Source organism: Bufo gargarizans, chromosome 1, assembly GCF_014858855.1.
Source record: "Bufo gargarizans isolate SCDJY-AF-19 chromosome 1, ASM1485885v1, whole genome shotgun sequence".
NCBI classification, from domain to species: Eukaryota; Metazoa; Chordata; class Amphibia; order Anura; family Bufonidae; genus Bufo; species Bufo gargarizans.
Window position 1 is genome coordinate 414,359,472 of NC_058080.1, and position 20,399 is coordinate 414,379,870.

The 20,399-nt window shown below is 39.7% G+C and overlaps 1 protein-coding gene across 1 annotated transcript in view; it reads right to left on the minus strand.

Annotated features, from left to right (window-relative positions):
- BNC2 (basonuclin 2) overlaps positions 1–20,399 on the minus strand; it is a 282,287-nt gene that overhangs the window by 103,396 nt on the left and 158,492 nt on the right. The window contains 1 exon segment of the mRNA XM_044271566.1: positions 2,204–2,439. Coding sequence (XP_044127501.1) covers positions 2,204–2,439 — 236 coding nt within the window.

Consider the following 20,399-nt stretch of genomic DNA (forward strand, 5'->3'; position numbering starts at 1 on the left):
AGAGCAAGTTGTAAATTGAATATCAGGCGGTCTGAAAATGAATGAAGGAATGAATATTGGAGACTGAAACTTAGTGCAACTTATTTTTTCACTCACCGGAAATACTAACATGTAAAAAAAAAAAAATTCCAAGTCACATTTGCCTATTGTTAGAAAGTGAATGTGGATCTGCTCCGTCTACTGAATACATTTTACTTAAGGGTATTCCTTAGAGCATTATCTAAGTGTCTCTCCTGGTCATCCCACTTAATCCCTATACTGGAATCTGGACTCCGCTGCTGGAGAACCACCAGGCTGTTTACCTCTGGAGTAATCTCTGTTCAGTACACTGCTATCCCACACTGGTGTAAAACAGAGAGAGGTCAGACAAAACTATATTCTGGAACAAGTCGGTTAGGTCAGGCAGAATTTGTGCAATTGAAAGTCAATCCAAGGATCAAGGCAAGTGGCTGAGGGAAAATGTTGGTTCAGAAGACAAGACAAGTAGCGTACCTTTGATGCCTATTGCAGAAGCACCCTCCCACAGGTGAAAGTGGCTTAAATAGGGAAGAAAGAGCACAGCGAGAGGCTAAACCAGCAGGAAGCAGGCCTTGGCTTGCGTAGAGAGCAGTGGGAAAGAGTGAGCACAGGCCACCTGGAGAGCAGAGCTGACAACCAAGTGAGCACTCCAGTGGCCAAGAAGATGGGAGCAAGCACAGACTGCCGATGCGACTTACCAAGAAAGTAGTATTATTCACTAGAAACAGTACACCTGAAGTTACCTTACCATCATAGGTCAAATATATCATAGAAAGGTAGGCTTAAGTACATTTTTCATAGCATGTTGATTTATAAAAAGGGTAGCTATGGATCAATACATGACTCTGCTCTACAAATTAATGCAAGTCTTAATTAGAATATTATGAAAACATAATCATTATAAGTTTATCGGAAGCTTTCCTATTTGTTGGCAGTTTCCAAGTACTTCATATTTTTTTTATTCTATAGTGAATAGAGTAAAAATAAACTGAAACATAGTTGTAATAACAAAGGCAAACAAAAAAATTATTAAAATATGTTTCAGAAATAATTTGTTGACTACATAGCTAGTGGTTTTCAAAATAGTTTTTAGTACAGTACCACTTAGGCCCTGTTTACGCAGTGGTATTTGACAGTGGAATATGTCACAAATTCTGTGCCTAAAAGCCATTCTGTGCCGGCCTTGCGAAATTTGCATTATGCAGCCATGGTTTATAGCAACAACCATGGCAAGAAATAAAATGACCGTTCTTGGCGCGGTCACAGCTATAAACCACAGTTGCATGAATGGCAGAGCTACTTAAACATTAATGCAAGCATGCTTGAAAAAGAATCTGTTATGATTTAAAACTATTTCTACTCTTTAGTGTCCCATGAGTTAGCCTTTTGACATCTGTAAAGAGCAATGCAATATATGATAATATAGAACATATAGGACTTGTAAAGCCCTAGAATGTTCCAAAATTTCAGTATGATTAGATAGATAGATAGATACTGCTATAACACTGAAATAAGGATCATTGTAGGGATTTAGAGTGAAGTATCTTTTCACATCCTCTTTCTTCTGAGATATAACCAAATTTCAACCTTGGCACGTTGCCTGCTTTGATTTCCTGATCATCAGAATAGCCAAAGGTCCACTTGAGCTTGGATCCCACTGTTATTTTCTAACAACTTCCACACACAGTCCAAGCCTGAATATATTGACTATATGTTTTCCAATAAAACAATTCTTAGCTTAAAAAATGGGAGACCATTTATATTCTACATTCTTTGCATGAATCCTGAAAAGCACTTTCAGATGTTGGCCATATGGGAGTATGATGTGTGAAAGGTTGGCAAATTTTTACTGTCTGCAAACTCAGCAGTGTGAAATAACAACGGTCTGAAACTCAAGTAGAAGAACTCTAGCTATAATACCAGTTTTTGACTTCTCATAAAGACTAAGGCAAAGTGTGCTGGTTACTGAGACTAAAAGTCTGGGTAAAAAAAATCCAAATATGCTATTTGTGAATTTAATCAATAGAGGGAGGTTCACTATTCACTTCCATCATCTATCAGCCAGAGAAGAGAGTGGGTAAAACATTGTCTCTCCATATATAACACAGTTATCATAATAAGTTCAAATTTATAATATTTTGGGCTATTTTTAATTTAATCAAATATTTATTTTTTTGTCTCTCACCTGAAGTATATATCCACGGACGTAGTCCCGTAACGTCCATCCTAGGCCATGTAGGATATGTAAAACTTCTTCTTGCTTGAGCACACTGAAGAGACGGTCCAGCAGAATCTTGAGCCGCACAGGCACGGCCTGTGTACCATACAGCATCAGGCTGCTGATGTCAAACACTACGTTGGATTGTACAATCTCCACTTGTGTTGGGTGGTACAGATGCTGAGTGCTAAGCTTGTCCAAAGCTACATCAATAGGGAAAGGTAAAAGAAAAGACAAAATATGTGCATTAAAAGATCAGCCAATAATGGTGATGACTTGAAAGTGGATTTTTCAAGCAACAATGACTAAGTCACTGTCAGTCTTCTTTTAACTCAATTAGAGATGTTCAGGCTGAAGGAATGGCAGTGTCAATGGAAAGAGGGATTTTATGTAAAAGCTAGCAGGGCTTAGAGAATATACTCCTTAAGAATAACATCTTGTCTAGTAAAGAACTGTATGTGTGTATACAATCAAGAGACTATGGAAATCTCTTAGCTTTTTTGCTAGAGTATGAAGTCATGTAAAACCAAAAAGTGGATACAATAGAGTTTATACAGACCAACATTCTCCTATAAAGTGGATACATTGTTCCTTGACACATAAAAATGATCATGTATACTAAGTATAAGGAGTGACAAGGAATTAGTTAGAGCAATTTGTCCAAACTAAATCTAATAAAATGTTAGAAAATGCTAATCTAAATTCCCATAGGCATTTTTTTTCATAAATTTTAAAGGTAGCCATAATGACCAATAGCAGTCTTGTAGAGCTTAAATGTCCTGTGGTCCAACAGAGGCTAATGACAAAGACAGTCATCAGTGAGCTTGGCAATATACTGTAGTTGCACAAAACAAATCTAATTTCTGACCTCGATACCAAGCTGTTTTTACCTACACCGTAAAAATAAGAATCCCTTTGGCAGTGTGGGCAGGACAGAGTCAAGACCAGTTTTCAGCCTAGGGATGTAAACAAAGATTTTCTTGCTTGAAGACCTCAAGACCTTTCATTATACAATGACTTTATCTGTGTAAAGGCCCCTTTACACTGCTCAATTGCTCAGATGATTGTGAGGAAGGAAGCGTTCCTTCACGACAATAGCCTGCTCGTCAGTGAATGAGAGTGCTACGTTTAGATTCAGTGATCGCCTCCACATTATGGGGAGAAGCAATTGCTAATGCCATCGATCATCCCCCATACAGAATCATTGTTTTCCAACTGCAGTGTGTTGTTTAGGAGAGGATGATCTACTGCCGGCCACCAACGATTCTATTACACAATAAACAAGCATTTTACTCATTTATCAGGTAATCTACTGCACCTTTAAAATGGCAGATTATCGCTAACGAGTGTTTGTATGAATGCTTGTTAACAATAATCTGTCCGAACATCAGGCAGTCTAAAGAGGCCTTTAGGATGGGTAAGACTTGAGTAAGACTGGGCAAACCTTTCAAGTCATGCTCATCTTTAGAGCTAAAAATTTGAAAATAACTTTACTAGAACTCCTTGAAGGGTTGTCTCATTACAAACAGTGATAGCATACTGCAAGGATAAAACAATCAATCCATTGTAGCCATAAATAGTCTCTAAAATTACATAGTTATGGTGCTAAGAAAACATTGGACCACTTTTTCTATTGTCAGCTTTATTTCATTTTTTTTCAAGAGGACACCTGGTTTATCATTGACCATAATAGGAGAATCATGCAGTGTCCATTGTACTGACTTGGAACCCACCAAACAAACATTGATGGCATATATTAACAATGTGCTATTATTGCACGATTAGACAACCTTTTAACTACAGTATACCTGTTTTCTCATAATAAGTTTAATTTTGAGAACCGTAAGCTGTGACTAGGCAACAGAACAATTTCAAGGGCCCTGAATCTGCCCACCTATGATGTCCAATACCATATTTTACAATTACCTCGACTGACTGATTATTACATGATAAATACAGTGCTAATTACAATTAAAGTATTAGAAAAAGCATAGTAGAAAAAGTATATTCAAAGAATGGTTGAAACTAAGTGGTGTTGAAACACTAGTACGGTATAGTTCTACTACACTCTCTCCACCTTAGCATTATAATACACCACTGTGAATTAGGAGGTCTTATTTATCTAACCAGTTAATACCGCAATCTTTATATCTGTCGACCCATAAACTAGATATGATTACAAGCTGTGCTATCGGTTAAAGTGACTGTTTATCTGATAAGCACTCCAGCTGTGAGCAGCAATTTTACCAGCCAAAACTTTGTGAGTGCCCTGAGTTTGAATGTGTGCAGTCACTGAGCAAGGAGCAATTACATGTTGGGCGAGGGGGACTTAATGAATCTTAAAACCACATACTTTGCAGAGTAAAGAAGCTGACATTTTGGAGGAAATGGACTGAAAAGGGTCCTTGTGTTACACAAGAATGACATACACAGCTGCTGCAAATTCTAAATTTAAAGTGCTTATTTCATAGTTTTTAAACTGGTGAGTTTTTAAGGTTTGTTTTGGTTGAACGTCAAGAACATATTGGCTTTCTAGTCAGACTGTGAACTAGAGGTTTTTCACTGGTATTTATGTACATATGGCTGCTTCTGGTTATTCTCTATGGAGACAGGGTGTATTTAAAAGATGTTGGAAAGGAAGGGTTAGTCACCTCCTAAGGCTAGGTTCACACTTGTGTTTTGGTTTTTTTCTTTGCTTTGGGAAGGGGAGTGAGGGACCATTTCCCCCCCTACAACAGACCATCATGGATTGAGCAGCTGAAGTACGTATAAAATCAATGTTCTTGATATATCAGTAGTAATAAGTCAGAGCAACTGGACTTTTTCTTGAAGACGTTTTGCTAGTCAACCAACTGGTTTTCTCAAGCAGAATGAACTTCTAATTGAGACAGCCATTCAGATGACTAGTGAAACGTCTTCAAGAAATAAATATATTTGCTCTGACTTATTACTACTAATATAACATGAGCTGGATGAATCAGAACCTTTATAGCAATGTTCCTAATATAGTTTCTGTGTTTAAAAACATGTGTCCTCCATGTTTGCACAATTATGAGGTCAATAGGAAGTGGATCATCAGAATGCCACATTTTTATTGTGGCAAAAAACTGGTTTATAATGAAAAGAATAGAAATATTACCCTTTTGTTATTAATTCTAAAATAATAGGAATTTTTAAACCTAAAAGACGACAACTCAACAATATAATACTCGACAAAGATATATCCTGAACCTCTTGTACCCTGGCAACACCTAGAAGAGGACATATCTGCATTGTGACTTAAGCTGTCACGGATGTTCCTGTGACAGGTGGCAGGAGATTGGTGAGACTGGCAACACGTGGTTTGATCTGACATGTTTTCTGTTTGGATCGAATGATGTCTGTGATGTTTCTGGTACTTGCCCCACCTTCTTTCCCCAGGTGTAGCTATTATGGTCATTTAACCATCTCTATTTATTGCTGTTTCTCTCACTATGCTATGTGGTTTATAGCTTCAGTTTTAGTTGTGGATAGCTGCTGTGTGGATCTCGACTGAGTTCCTGGTGCTGCCATAGCCACTTAAAGTTAAGTGTTTTCTTTCCCTTTTGTATTTTGCTTGGGTTATTTTGTGTGTTGAATTACCCTGGCATTTGTATTAAGGCATGAGGGAGACTCCTGTTCGTCCTTCTTTTTGGAGGAACAGGTTGTCTCAGTCCTGACATTAGTACCAGTACTAGGAGGTGTCCATCTCCTTTCCCTAGTTTCCAGGCCTTACTCCCTCCCACCTTTCTCTCCTATGTTTGGCGTGGTGTTTCCCTCCCACACCCGAACGTGACATAAGTGATTATTTCATGCTGTATAAGTTTTCTAGTATTCATTATGTAGCAAGCTCTTTAAGGCATGATTCAATTATAGGCCAATTAGTATGATACGTTTGCTACACAGTTCTGGTATCCTTTTATGTAGAATAAAGGTCTACAGACTCCCCTATAGTAGTTCTCCAGTTGTCACTTCTACATTTGGACCACCCATATCTATGTCACTGATACATATCCACTATTGATCTATTCTATTTGAAAAAAATACTCAATTATTTATTATTACATAAATAAGATCACATCTATGGGCAATTGGTAAAAAGTTATACCAGATACATGCAATGTGTCCTACAGAATTCTAGACCAAGTCTCTGAGACTAGTCCAAGCTTTGAACAAATAAGTTTCAGGTTTCAGTAATACTAGTACACATTATATTGACCCCATTACATGCAAACTCTAGAATATTTTTAGGTTTTTCATGAACTTCTTTCTCTACATTTCCACATGTAACAGTAATTAGTAGTGATGATCGAGCATGCTCGGCATATGGCGGTATTCAGCCGAATACCACACGTTTCGAGCAGGTAAGTACTGCCTTCACTGTAATGCCATAGCCATGTTGGCTGCTGGCATTACAGTGATTGGCTGGCTGGAACACGTCATCGGGTGCTATATAGCACCCGATGACGCATGTTCGGCTCATTCTTAGTCAGGGAGAGCTGTGCTAAGGAAGGGACAGACAGTGTAGGGAGTGATTTAAGAATATTTTTACCACCAAAACTTTTCAGTGACATTAGCTGTGCCACATTTCCAATGTAAAGTGTGCACATCCAAAAAATATCTGTGACATCCAGTGTACTTTTTCCGTAGACGGTGTCCGCTGTGGACAGTGACATTAGCTGCGCCAAATCTCCAGTGTGAAGTGTGCACATCCAAAAAATATCTGACATCAAGTGTACTTTTTCCGTAGACGGTGTCCGCTTCTGACAGTAACATAACCAGTGCCACATCTGCAGTGTAACATGTGTGCTGAAGAAATTTATCTTTGACATACAGTGTACTTTTTTCGTAGACGTTGGCGCAATAGATGGCGCTGTTAATGACTTATGAACAGCGCCATCTATTGGTTTCATAGTCTTATGACAAGACTATGATTCCAATAAATGGTGTTGTTCATAAGTAGTGAAGATCGCAAATATTGTAATCGCTAATTTTTATCACAAATTTTGCATGTCTTTCCCATATGCCAATGTTTATGCAAATGTCTTTACATGACAAAACTGTATAGAAAGGTTATTAAATATAATGTTAGGACAATCAGAAAACTTTTTGTCACCCTAATGATATTGATCTAGGTGTGCAGGTATCCAAGCCATCCAACATATATGAAGCAACTTTGACGCTTATTGGCTCTAAGTCAGATAAGAGCTGGTTTGGAATGCATAGTGCACAAGGCTGCCATTGTAATGTATGCTGACTGTTATCTGTCTCATGGATAGATTGTTGGCTTGCACATACCTGGCTTTTGGCATATAGCCTTTGTGTAGTTGTCTACTGCATGTCATAGGTAATGGGAGTCCACGATGCATCCATCCATCCTCCTAATGCTGTTTCCAAACTATTTTGATGGGGTTTCCATCAATTTCTAACCTTTTTTTGTGAACCAGGCACCCTCTTCTCTTCAGAGCATGAAGTGCCTGGTTTGATGTTCAGCTCTCCTATTGACTTTCATTGTATCAAATTGTAGTCGAGCACATGCAACATTTGGACAATCACAAGAAGATAATGGTGGGGAATGACAATTACTGTTTAATGAGGTGGATGATGATGAGACACAGTTGCCAATAAATCAAAGGCAATTACTGTCTCAAGAGGTTGATGAAGAGGATGAGACACAGTTGTCAATCACTGAGGTAGTGGTTAGGCCAACAAGTCAGGAGGATGAGCAGAGTGAGGAACTGGAAGAGGAGGTGGTGGACGATGAAGTTATTGACCCAACCTGGGAAGGTGGAAAGATGAGCGAGGACAGCAGTACAGAGGGGGAGGGATCTGCTGCACCGCAACAGGCTAGGAGAGGCAGTGGGGTGGAAAAAGGGAGAAGGCGGGCCACACCAGAGGCCCGCAACTGTTCCACGGAGCACCCCCTTGCGGAAATTTCCCTTGCCAAGGGGTAGGTGTTCCGCAGTCTGGCGCTTTTTTGAGGAAAGTTCAGACGACAAAAGAATTGTAATTTGCAACCTGTGCCATACAAAAATGAGCAGGGGCGTGAACACTAGCAACCTCACCACCACCAGCATGATCCGCCACATGGCATCAAACCTTATCTTTGGTTTTGTGCGTGTTATTTTCAGTCTGTAAAAGTGGAGTACTACTCAGACAACATCGTTCCCAGCAGCTACCTGGGAGTCCAAAATGCATCCAGACATCCTCCCCATGCTGTTCCCGAACCATTTCGGTGGTGTTTCCATCAATTTATGACCTTTTCCTATGAACCAGGCACCCTCCCCTCTTCAGAGCAGGGGGTGCCTGGTTTAATGCTCGGGTTCTCACTTTGGCTTCCATTATAATCAGATGCTCGGTAGAGCACCCGAGCATCCTGATGTGTTCGGCCAGAGCACCCGAGCACTTTGGTGCTTGAATAACACTAGTAATTAGTTGTGGTATTTACAGATCAACTATGATAAGTCTCCTCATAACTCCCCCCCCCCCCCCCATTTCAAGAGATACTGTTTACTTGACCAGTCTAGAGTCGGCACTGCCTATGGCAAGCTTAAGTGTGACAGTAATTTCTGCTGAAAAATAAACTTTGTATATGTTTATTTATTTATTTTCAGACTGACCAACTACAAAATTCTGAGGTTTCAAAGAACTTTAGAGTTAGGTTTCAATCCTCAAGGCTGCCAGTTTTTGAAGGAAAAGAAAAACATGTTAATTTTGATAAAGTTATGCTTTTAATAGTTTGAGAAGAAACCTACAAAATCACTTTCAGAAAAATGGATTGAGAAAAAGAAATTGAATACAAATGACTGGGTTTATAGGAGCTTCTGTTGAGCTGAGCTGAGAACAGCAGGACTAAGTAAGTTTTGGTTAGAGGAGATGACAAGTGTTTCATTAGGGGCTCTTGTGATCTTGCTGCCTCGAGCATCAAGCAGAACTGAGAGGATTGTAGTTAACAGAGCCTTGCATTACAAGACATCTTCAAATCAAGCAAAAGTGTGTTAAACAGATGGTACAGAACACAGACATGTCACAGGTCTTGAGACCAGGTAAAATGGAAGTGGAATACATTTTGAAAAGCACTGAGGGGCTTTGCAGAGAGGAATTTAATGAAAACATCCATGCTCGCTCTGAGGACAAGATAATGTTAACAGGCTTTCCATAGAGAGCTAAGGCCAGTTTTAGAGGGCCATTTGCCCTGGGCCTTAGCTTAATTCAGGGATGTCAAACTCAAAAGACACCAACAGCTAAAGGGAAGTGACTATATAAATTCTGAGAGAAAGCTTTGTCAGAGCGAGGGTTACTTCTCCAAAACAATAAAATAAGGTTTTTCTTAGTGCTTCTTTCGCTTTTTTGTCTGAAAAAATTATTTTGCTCAAGCAAAAGTGGCAATATTTCTACAAGCTTTTCATAAGTAAGGTTTTCAAACAGATATTAAAATTATTATTTTTATAATGTAGGTTGATGCTGCTTTATTTACATAAGTCAAGGACCCTCATAGAATGAGTTAGCATTTAAAAAAAAGTGTAAGTACATATACAAGCATCATATATGACTGATCTCAATACCGGAAAGCTAAAATGCTTTGAAAGTAGCCTTACTCTGGCATGACAGACCCTGATGAGCTTTTTATTCCCTTCAACAGGCGGACCATTAACAACTATTGTAAATATACTGATCTTTGTTAATATTTACTAGTATTGCATACCATCCCTCCAGGTGCTGTGCTGTGTTTGACCACCACTTTTCAATGTGTTTAAGGCTACTTTCACACTAGCGTTCGATCGGATCCGTTCTGAACGGATCCGATCATATTAATGCAGACGGTGGCTCCGTTCAGAACGGATCCGTCTGCATTATATTGGCAAAAAAAAGCTAAGTGTGAAATTAGCCTGAGCGGATCCGTCCAGACTTTTACATTGAAAGTCAATGGGGGACGGATCCGTTTGAAGATTGAGCCATATTGTGGCATCTTCAAACGGATCCGTCCCCATTGACTTACATTGTAAGTCTGGACGGATCCGCACGCCTCCGCACGGCCAGGCGGACACCCGAACGCTGCAAGCAGCGTTCAGCTGTCCGCCTGTCCGTGCGGAGGCGAGCGGAGCGGAGGCTGAACGCCACCAGACTGATGCAGTCTGAGCGGATCCGCATCCATTCAGACTGCATCAGGGCTGGACGGAAGCGTTCGGGTCCGCTCGTGAGCCCCTCCAAACGGAGCTCACGAGCGGACAGCCGAACGCTAGTGTGAAACTAGCCTTAATTAGAGATGAGTGAATCGCTCAAAATGTGGTTCTTTTCCAAATCGATTCTACCCGAATGGAAAGTGTTCCAGTTGGCCTAACATTTGTTTATTATGCTTTGTAGATTCTCAGGACTCATATTTTTTTCTGTCTTGTTTCTTACTGTCTCACTATTTATTATTTTTTTATTGTTATTTTTTCTTTCTTTCTCACTCTTGTTTAGAATTGATTCACTCATCTCTAGTTTTAATTATGGATATTTAATAAAGATGACATTTATATTACAATTGGTAGTCATGTCAGTCCTTGTAAATGTGCTGTTTGATAGATTTAAGTTGGATAATTACATCTCACAGATGTCTATCAGGGGCTAGGGCAGCAGGTGCCTGTGATATTCCCCCAGCACAGAGCTGTGCTCTGTGTTCTAGAAAAGGTGGTACTACTGCAAGTGATGTTTTTTTTTATATCAATGAAATAAACTAAGGTCCAAGAAATGTTAGGGCAGATTTACTAACATTGTATAATATTTTGAAAGATAATTCTTAAACTAGCCAGTTTAAAAAGGCACCAAATTTATCACAATGATAAATTGGGAGCAACTTTAAATAGTCCTCTCAAAGTTTACACCACCTATTAGTTGGCTATTTTGCACCACACATTGCAATACAAATCTGGCCCATCTGTGGCCCACAATGTTGCATTCTAAGGCACAACTCCTTTCTAGCTAAACTACACCAACGTGTTGCCAAGCCATTCCCCTTGTCTAAACCCCTTAATAAATGTGGCATAAGTCATCAGCGCTAGAATTCTGCCTCGTTTGCGATTGTAACTTAGCCCCCACTGTCCACTAAAATTGGCTTTGGCTCTGCGCTCACTATTCTAGCACCTCCAATGTGTTCTCTAAGTTGGATTTGAGGGGTGCATATAATCTGGTAAGGGTCAAGGAGGGGGATGAATGGAAGATGGCCTTTAATTCCCCTGAAGGTCATTTTGAGAATTTGGTCATGCCTTTTGGGTTGACCAATGCTCCTGCTGATATTCAACATTTAATCAATGACATCTTTCATCATCTGGTAGGCAGGTTTGTGGTTGTGTATCTGGATGATATTTTAATTTATTCCCCCAACATGGTGAAGCATCAGGATCACGTAAGACAGGTGTTACAGATCCTAAGGGAGAACAAATTGTATGCTAACAGGGAGAAGTGTGTATTTGCGGTTCCAAAAGTGCAATTCCTGGGTTGCCTACTCTCATCTTCGGGTTTTCGTATGTATCCAGAAAAAGTCTGTGCTGTGTTGGACTGGGATCGACCCGAAAATCTGAAAGCGCTCATGCGATTTTTGGGGTTCAACAACTACTACAGTAAATGTATCATGAATTACTCAACTGTTGTTAAACCATTGACAGATATGACTAAGAAAGGTTCGGATGTCTCAGTCTGTTCTGATGAGGCATTACAAGCCTTTTCAGTGGTAAAGGAATGTTTTGCTTCTGCTCCTATACTGGTGCAGCCGGATGTGTCACAGCCATTTATTGTAGAGGTTGACGCATCTGAGGTAGGGGTAGGAGCAGTTTTGTCGCAGGGTCCTTCACCTAGTAAATCTTGCCCATGTACTTTCTTCTCTAAGAAACTCTCGGTTGCTGAAAAAAATTAGACGTAGGCAATAGAGAATTGCTGGCCATTAAGTTGGCTTTTGAGGAATGGCGTCATTGGTTGGAAGGAGCGGTTCATCCCATTATGGTAATTACCGATCACAAAAATCTGGCTTACCTGGAGTCGACTAAACATCTGAACCCAAGGCAGGCCAGATTGTCGTTTTTTTTTTACCAGATTTAATTTCATTGTCACCTATCGCCCTGGGATTAAGAACGTCAAGGTGGATGCCTTGCCGTGTAGCTTTCATGGGGGGGGTGGGGGGTGATTCGGAAGATCCTGGTCCTATCTTGTGTGAAGGGGTAGTAATATCTACTCTTTATCCCGACCTTGAGGCAGAGGTGTTAGAGGCCCAAGGAGATGCTCCGGATTCTTGTCCTCCGGGAAAGTTGTTTGTTCCTTCTAAATTGCGGCACAAGGTGTTCAAGAAACATCACTGTAGAGTTCTTATAGGACACCCTGGGAGCAGATCCACGGTAGATCTTATCTCTCGTAGATTCTGGTGGCCGGGGTTGCGTAAATGTGTGGAGGGCTATGTGTCAGCCTGTAGTACTTGTACACGTGCTAATGTGACACATGATCGGCCTTCAGGATCTCTACTTCCGTTGTCCATCCTGTCCAGACCTTGTACTCATTTGTCCATGGACTTTATCACAGATTTGCCAAATTCCTCAGTAATAACTGATTCTGTTGGTTGTTGATCGCTTCAGTAATATGTCACACTTTATAGAATTACCAGGAATACCTAATGCTAAAACTCTCACACAAGTGTTTGTTGACAACACCGTGAAGCTACATGCTATTCCCTCCGATGTGGTGTCTGATAGGGGGACTAAGTTTGTTTCCAGATTCTGGAGAGCGTTCTGTACTCGTCTGGGTGTACAATTGTCCTTCTCTTCGGCCTTTCACCCTCAGTCGAATGGACAGACTGAGCGCACTAACCAGAATCTGGAGACTTATCTGAGATGTTTTGTCACAGAGAATCAAGAGGAGTGGTCTTCTTTTATGTCTTTGGCCAAGTTCGCCATAAATTACCGTAGGAAGGAGTACACTGATAAGTCAACGTTTTTTGGGGCATATGGGTTCCATTCGCAGTTTGGCATATTTTCTGGTACTTAGACTTCTGGTATACCTGAAGAGGAAATCATTTTCCTCTTCTTTGTCATCTATTTGGCAGAAAATTCTAAATAATCTGAAAAAGATAGGCAAGAAGTATAAACGAATGGTTGACAAGAGACGTATGAGTGGTCCGGACCTGAGAGTGGTAACCCGGTAGCCTTTCGTCTGGACCTTCCGCAGGCTTTAAATATTCATAATGTTTTCCACAAATCACTACTGAAGAGATATGTCAAACCTGCTGAACCATCCTCCCTGCCACCCCCTCCTGTCATGGTGGACGGTAATCTTGAATTTCAGATCGCCAGGACTCCCGATTTCTCCGTAGATCCCTCCAGTATCTTGTTCACTGGAAGGGTTGCGGTCCAGAGGAGAGAAGATGGGTTCCAGTGGCCAACATTAATGCATTGATTCTCAGTGTTGTGGTTCGGTAATGATCACACCTATTGTCAGGTGCAGACCGTGGTCATTACTGCATTCCCTGCTTATTTTGGTCTCACATTTCATACCATGCGGTTGATATTATCTGCTTGGATTTGGAAGAGTTGGTGTGTGCACCTTACCTGTGTTCCTGCTCATCCATTTTCTATAAGATAAGTTGTACTGCTCTTTGGTTGTTTCCCCTGGTCTTGTTGTTACTAGGCCTCAGGGAGACGATGGTTCGCTCACCTGGGAAGGAACCAGTAGTCCCAATCCCTGCCACTACCTAGGGCATTTCAGGGCCCCTAGGGTCTAGGTTGTATTTTCCCATCTTCAGGGTCTATACATACTGACAGGAGTCAGGGCCAGGTTTAGGGGCTTCCTAGAAAGTGACATTTTCACTCTCCCTAGCCTTGAGGCCTAGTTCTGTGTCCCTCTCCTGTATTCGTGACACATTCTGCTGAGTATCTCAGCAGACATGTCACTCAGGGCCAACATATTCACTCTCTTTGCAGAGCAGCGGGAAGGGCAGAGATTGTTGTTATTGTAGGTAAACAAAGGGCCAGAAGAGAACCAGGGAAATGAGGAAATAGATTTTATTTTTTACCTAAACCTTGCTTAGCTCAGTTATATATTGCTGCCCATCAGATTTACAGTGCTATATTTTTTTAGACAGATAGATATCTATTGAAAAACTGTATTATATATTGCGCAGTGGTTGTAAAGTCATTCATGCCAAACAACAGCAAATCTCATGCGGGTTGACGTCACTAGGTCATCACGTTGGGCAGACGAGGTGATGATGTCACTGTGCCCAACCAGCACGCTGATGTGGTAACAAGTGATGAGGGCCAGGGGCAATATTCGAATTTGCAATATTTCGCAAATATTTTGTAGAATATTTGTTATATATTTGTGAATTCATAGAAACATAGAATGTGTCGGCAGATAAGAACCATTTGGCCCATCTAGTCTGCCCAATATACTGAGTACTATGAATAGCCCCTGGCCCTATCTTATATGGAGGATGGCCTTATGCCTATCCCATACATGCTTAAACTCCTTCACTGTATTAGCAGCTACCACTTCTGCAGGAAGGCTATTCCATGCATCCACTACTCTCTCAGTAAAGTATTATTTCCTGATTATTACTTTTAAACCTTTGCCCCTCTAATTTAAAATGATGTCCTTTGTAGCAGTTTTTCTTCTTTTAAATATTCTCTCCCCTTGAGAGATTATATTCTTGATTGATAAAATCAGCAATGTAATATTCGCATAATGCGTGCGAAATACAGGCGTGGGCCACTTATGCTACATTTTTCAAGCTGGTATAAGTTTCCTGAGACTGGAGAAAATGGTTGGCATGGCATAACATTAGAATAACTTTATATGCAGATAGAGTGCTCCAATATATTTGCGCTTACGAATTTTCAGCAATAGTAAGGGGTAGGTAACTTTTTTATTGCTAGGGATGTTGCTAAGCTGTGACAAAGCCTTCTCATTGGCCCACAAGTTAGAAGAAAGGATGATCACCTGATGTGCACTGTGTTAAAAAAAACTAATATTTGATTTTACGAATATATAGCGCTGTATTCTAAATATTTGTGAATTCTTGACGTGCCGATATTTGCGATTAAAATTCGCTATTCGAATATTCGTGCTCAAAACTAGTGGTGATGTCACATATCAGCACACGTGAGATTTGGCGTGTTTTCGTCAATCAAAATGGCCACAGCGGCCTCTCCGTGATCAAATGGATGAGCTGAATATGTATTTTTTTTACCCCATTTCAGGAACAATTGATTCGTTACCACGAAGCGTGAGGGAATTCGGTTTTGTTATGAATCAAATTTTACTGACTTTGATTTGCTTAACACAAATAGCAACCAATCAGATTTCACCTTTCATTTTCCTAAGGAGCTCTGATAAATGATAGGTGGAATCTGATTGGTTGCTATGGAAAACTAAGCCAGATTTAATTTAAACACTTTGATAAATCTCCCCCAATGTATGTTTAACCCCTTCTACCCTGGGCCAGTTTTCACCTCCTGACCAGGCCTATTTTTGCAAATCTGACATGTGTCACTTTATGTGGAAAAAAATTTGGAACGCTTTAATTTATCCAAGCCATTCTGAGATTTTTCTCGTGACACATTGTACTTCATGACAGTCATCAGTTTCAGTCAATATATTTCACCTTTATTTATGAAAAAATCCCAAATTTACCATAAATCTAAAAAAATTCACAATTTTAAAAATTTCAATTTCTTTACCTTTTAAACAGAAAGTGATACCTAATCAAATATTTATTACCTAACATTCCCCATGTGTCTACTTTATGTTTGCATCATTTTGTAAATGCAATTTTATTTTTTGGGGAAGTTAGAAGGCTTAGAATTTTTGGAGCAATTCTAAGCATTTTTAAACAAATTTCCAAAACCCACTTTTTAAGGACCAGTTCAGGTCTGAAGTCACTTTGTGGGGATTACAAAGTAGAAACCCCCCATAAATGACCCCATTGTAGAAACTACACCATTCAAGTTACTCAAAACTGATTTTACAAACTTTGTTAACCCTTTAAATGTTCCACAAGAATTAAAGGAAAATGGAGATGAAATTTCTAAATTTCACTTTTTTGCCAGATTTTACATTTAAATAAATTTTTTTCTTTGAGGTGACGGTTTGATTGGTTCTATTTTGGGGGGCATAAGCCTTTTTCATCGCTTAGTGTTGCACTTAAAATTATGTTAGGTGACAAAAAATTGCTATTTTGGCTTTTTTTTTTTTTTACTGTGTTCATCTGAGGGGTTAAATCATGTGATATTATTATAGAGCTGGTTGTAACGTACGCGGAGATACCTAATATGTATAGTTATTTTTATTTATTTCACTTTAACACAATAATTGAATTTTTAAAACCCCAAAATTATGTTTTAGAGTCTTGATGTTCTGAGAGCTATAGTTTTTTTAATTTTTTGTGCGATTGTCTTAAGTAGGGGCTCTTTTTTTGCAGGATGAGGGGGCGGTTTTATTGATACCAGTTTGGGGGGCATGTGCCTTTTTGATCGCTTGGTGTTGCAATTTTTGTGATGTAAGGTGAAAAAAAATGTCTTTTTTGGCGCTGTTTATTATTTTATTTTTTTACTGTGTTCACCTGAGGGGTTAAGTCATAAGATATTTTTATAGAGCTGGTTGTTACAGATGCGTCGGTGCCTAATAAGTACACTTTTTTTTTATTTCACTTTAACACAATAATTGCATTTTTGAAACCAAAAAAATGATGTTTTAGTGTCTCCATGATCTGAGAGCTATAGTTTATTTTTTATTTTTAGGGCGATTGTCTTATTTAGGGGCTCTTTTTTTGTTGGATGAAGTGACGGTTTTATTGGTACCATTTTCGGGGCCATTTTAAACGCTTGGTGGCACTTTTTGTGATGTAAGGTGACAAAAATTCCTTTTTTTTAACAGTTTTAATTAAAAAACTTATACAGTGTTTATCGGACAGGGTGGATCATGTGATATATTTATATAGCCGGTTGTTACGGACGCGGCGATACCTAATATGTGTGTGTTTTCTTTTTTTTTTCTTTTTTTTTATATAAAATCAGGGGAAAGGGGCGTTTTTTTCTTTTTTTACTTGAAATGTTATTCTTTTTAAATTAAAAACTCTTTTTTTTAACTTTTTTTTTAACTTTATTTCTGTCCCACTCTGGGACTTTGCCTGGTATACTGAGTAATACACTAATAGGTTGCCTAGGAGACACAGCCTGAGGCTGGATCTCCTGAGCACCCGTAAAAGGCAGGTCCCAATGCTTTGCAAGGCATTGGTTCAGCCTCTGCACGGCATCTGGCTGCCTTCTCACCCATAGGGTCCCCGCCACAGCAGCGCGGGGACCTGATGGACTCCCTCATCCGCCGCAAATCTCTTCTATGCCGCGGTCAGCGCTGATCGTGGCATAGAAGGGGTTAACCCGCCGGCATCGGCTTGTACAGCGATGCTGGCAAATACAGCAGGGGCGAGGCTACCAGGGACTGCCAGTCCCCTGCAGTGATCGGACACGCATCGCTCCGGTGCCCGCCCGATCACTATGACGTAATAGTACGTCAAAATGCGGGAATGCACCTGCCGCCATGATGTACTATTACGTCATATGTCGGGAAAGGGTTATTGTCCATGCAACGTCCCTGCTTTCAAAACAGCTGTCTGACTACTAGCACCAGACTGCATTCCTAACTATGTAGTGCTGTAGTCCAAAGATGGCTGCTGGTTAAAGCTTATGTGTCCTAATCTCTAAATCAGCAGCTTCTATTAACCACTTTACGTCCGCCCATAGGATATAAACGTCCTATGGGTGGACCTCTATTTCTGAAAGCACGTTTTAAAACGTCCTTTCAGAAACAGCAGCTGCACGCTAATCGTACAGCTGCTGATCGGGTTGCCCGCTGTCAGTGACAGCAGGGCAACACAGAGATAAGGCAGGGACAGTTCCCAGCTGTCCCTGCCTTCCGGATCGCTGCAGACACAGCGCTCACCGAGCGCTGTGTCTGCAGAGCAGGAAGCGCTATGCGCTTCCTGTTCCGGCTCGGCGGTCATGTGACCGCTGGGACCGGAGAGTGCAGGAGCTGTGTGAGGTCTTACAGAGACCTCGATCAGCCCTGCTCTGAGGCTGTACAGCGCAGAATCACGCTGTACAGCCTCTCTGGGGGGTGCATTTCTTCTGTAACTGGGGCTACTATGTCAGCCCCAGTTACAGGAGAAATCGACAGTGAAAAAAAAATGAAAAAGTGAAGCAAATGTCCCCCAGAGGTCTTGTATGACCTTATTGGGGACGAAAAGTGTAAAAAAAAAATAAAAAAATAAAGGGTTGAAAAAATAAAATAAAGTTTCACATGTAAAAAAAAAAAGGTCCCCAAGTAAGGAATAAAAAAAAAAATAGAAAAAATAAAATAAAATAGACATATTTGGTATTGCCGCGTCCGTAAAAACCAGCTCTATAAAAATATCACATGACCTAACCCCTCGGGTGAACACCGTAAAAAAAAAAAAAAAAAAAACTGTGTCAAAACAAGCAATTTTTGTCACCTTGCATCACAAAAGGTGCAACACCAAGTGATCAAAAATGCGTATGTCCCACAAAATGGTACCAATAAAACCGTCACCTCATCCCGCAAAAAATGAGCCCCTACATAAGAAAATCTCTCGAAAAATAAAAAAAACTATAGCTCTTAGAACATGGAGACACTAAAACATAATTTTTTGGTTTCAAAAATGCTATTATTGTGTTAAAGTGAAACAAATAAAAAAAGTATACATATTAGGTATTGCCGCGTCCGTAAAAACCAGCTCTATAAAAATATCTCATGAGCTAACCCCTCAGATGAACACCGTAAAAAAAAGAAAAAAAAAACTGTGTCAAAACAAGCAATTTTTGTCACCTTGCATCACAAAAGGTGCAACACCAAGTGATCAATAGTGATGAGCGGCAGGTGCCATATTCGATTTCGACGAAATTCGCGAATATTCGATAGAATATTCGTTTTATATTCGTCGAAATCGAATATTCGTCATTATTCTTGTTATCGCGATTAATATGCGATTTAAATAATCGAATTTCGATTTTAACTTAAAGGCTACTCTCCTATTGAAATCGCAATTCGATTTTTTCAAGTTATAATAATCGAATTTCGATTTTAACTTAGCACTGCTATATGCCATATTAGGCTAACTAATATGGCATATAGCAGTGCTAAGTTAAAATCGAAATTCGATTATTATAACTTGAAAAAATCGAATTGCGATTTCAACGTAATTCTCAAATCCGACAGTACATTCTAGTATATGGAGTCGTTCCCATGGTGATGGGGACGCTCCATAAGCATGGAATATGGCTTCAATGGCTTGGTAGAATTAGCGAATTGACGAATATATTCGTTATATTCCACAAAACGAATATAACGAATGTATTCGTCATATTCCACAAAACGAATATAACGAATGTATTCGTCATATATCACAAAACGAAGATAACGAAGTATTCTGCATCTCAGTAATATCTACCTATTCATCAATTTCGCTAATTCTAGCAATGATATAGGAAAGTTGACTATAGAGACAGCTAAGTATAATTCACTATGCGATTATATGACTGCTTTTTTTTATAAATAGTATAATTATAATAATTATCAGGTATTATAATTATTCTATTTATTTAAAAAAAAAGCAGTAATATAATCGCATAGCGAATTAAACTTAGCTGTCCAGTCAGTGCCCGTTGCCGCTTCTGCCGACTTCCGTGCTCATGGAGCGTCCCCATCACCATGGGAACATCTCCATATACTAGAATGTACTGTCGGATTTGAGAATTACGTTGAAATCGCAATTCGATTTTTTCAAGTTATAATAATCGAATTTCGATTTTAACTTAGCACTGCTATATGCCATATTAGTTAGCCTAATATGGCATATAGCAGTGCTAAGTTAAAATCGAAATTCGATTATTATAACTTGACATAATCGAATTGCGATTCCAACTTGGACCTGGTTTACTATATGGTTGGCTTCAATGGCTTGGTAGAATTAGCGAATTGACGAATATATTCGTTATATTCCACAAAACGAATATAACGAATGTATTCGTCATATTCCACAAAACGAAGATAACGAAGTATTCGTCATATTCCACAAAATGAAGATAACGAAGTATTCTGCATCTTT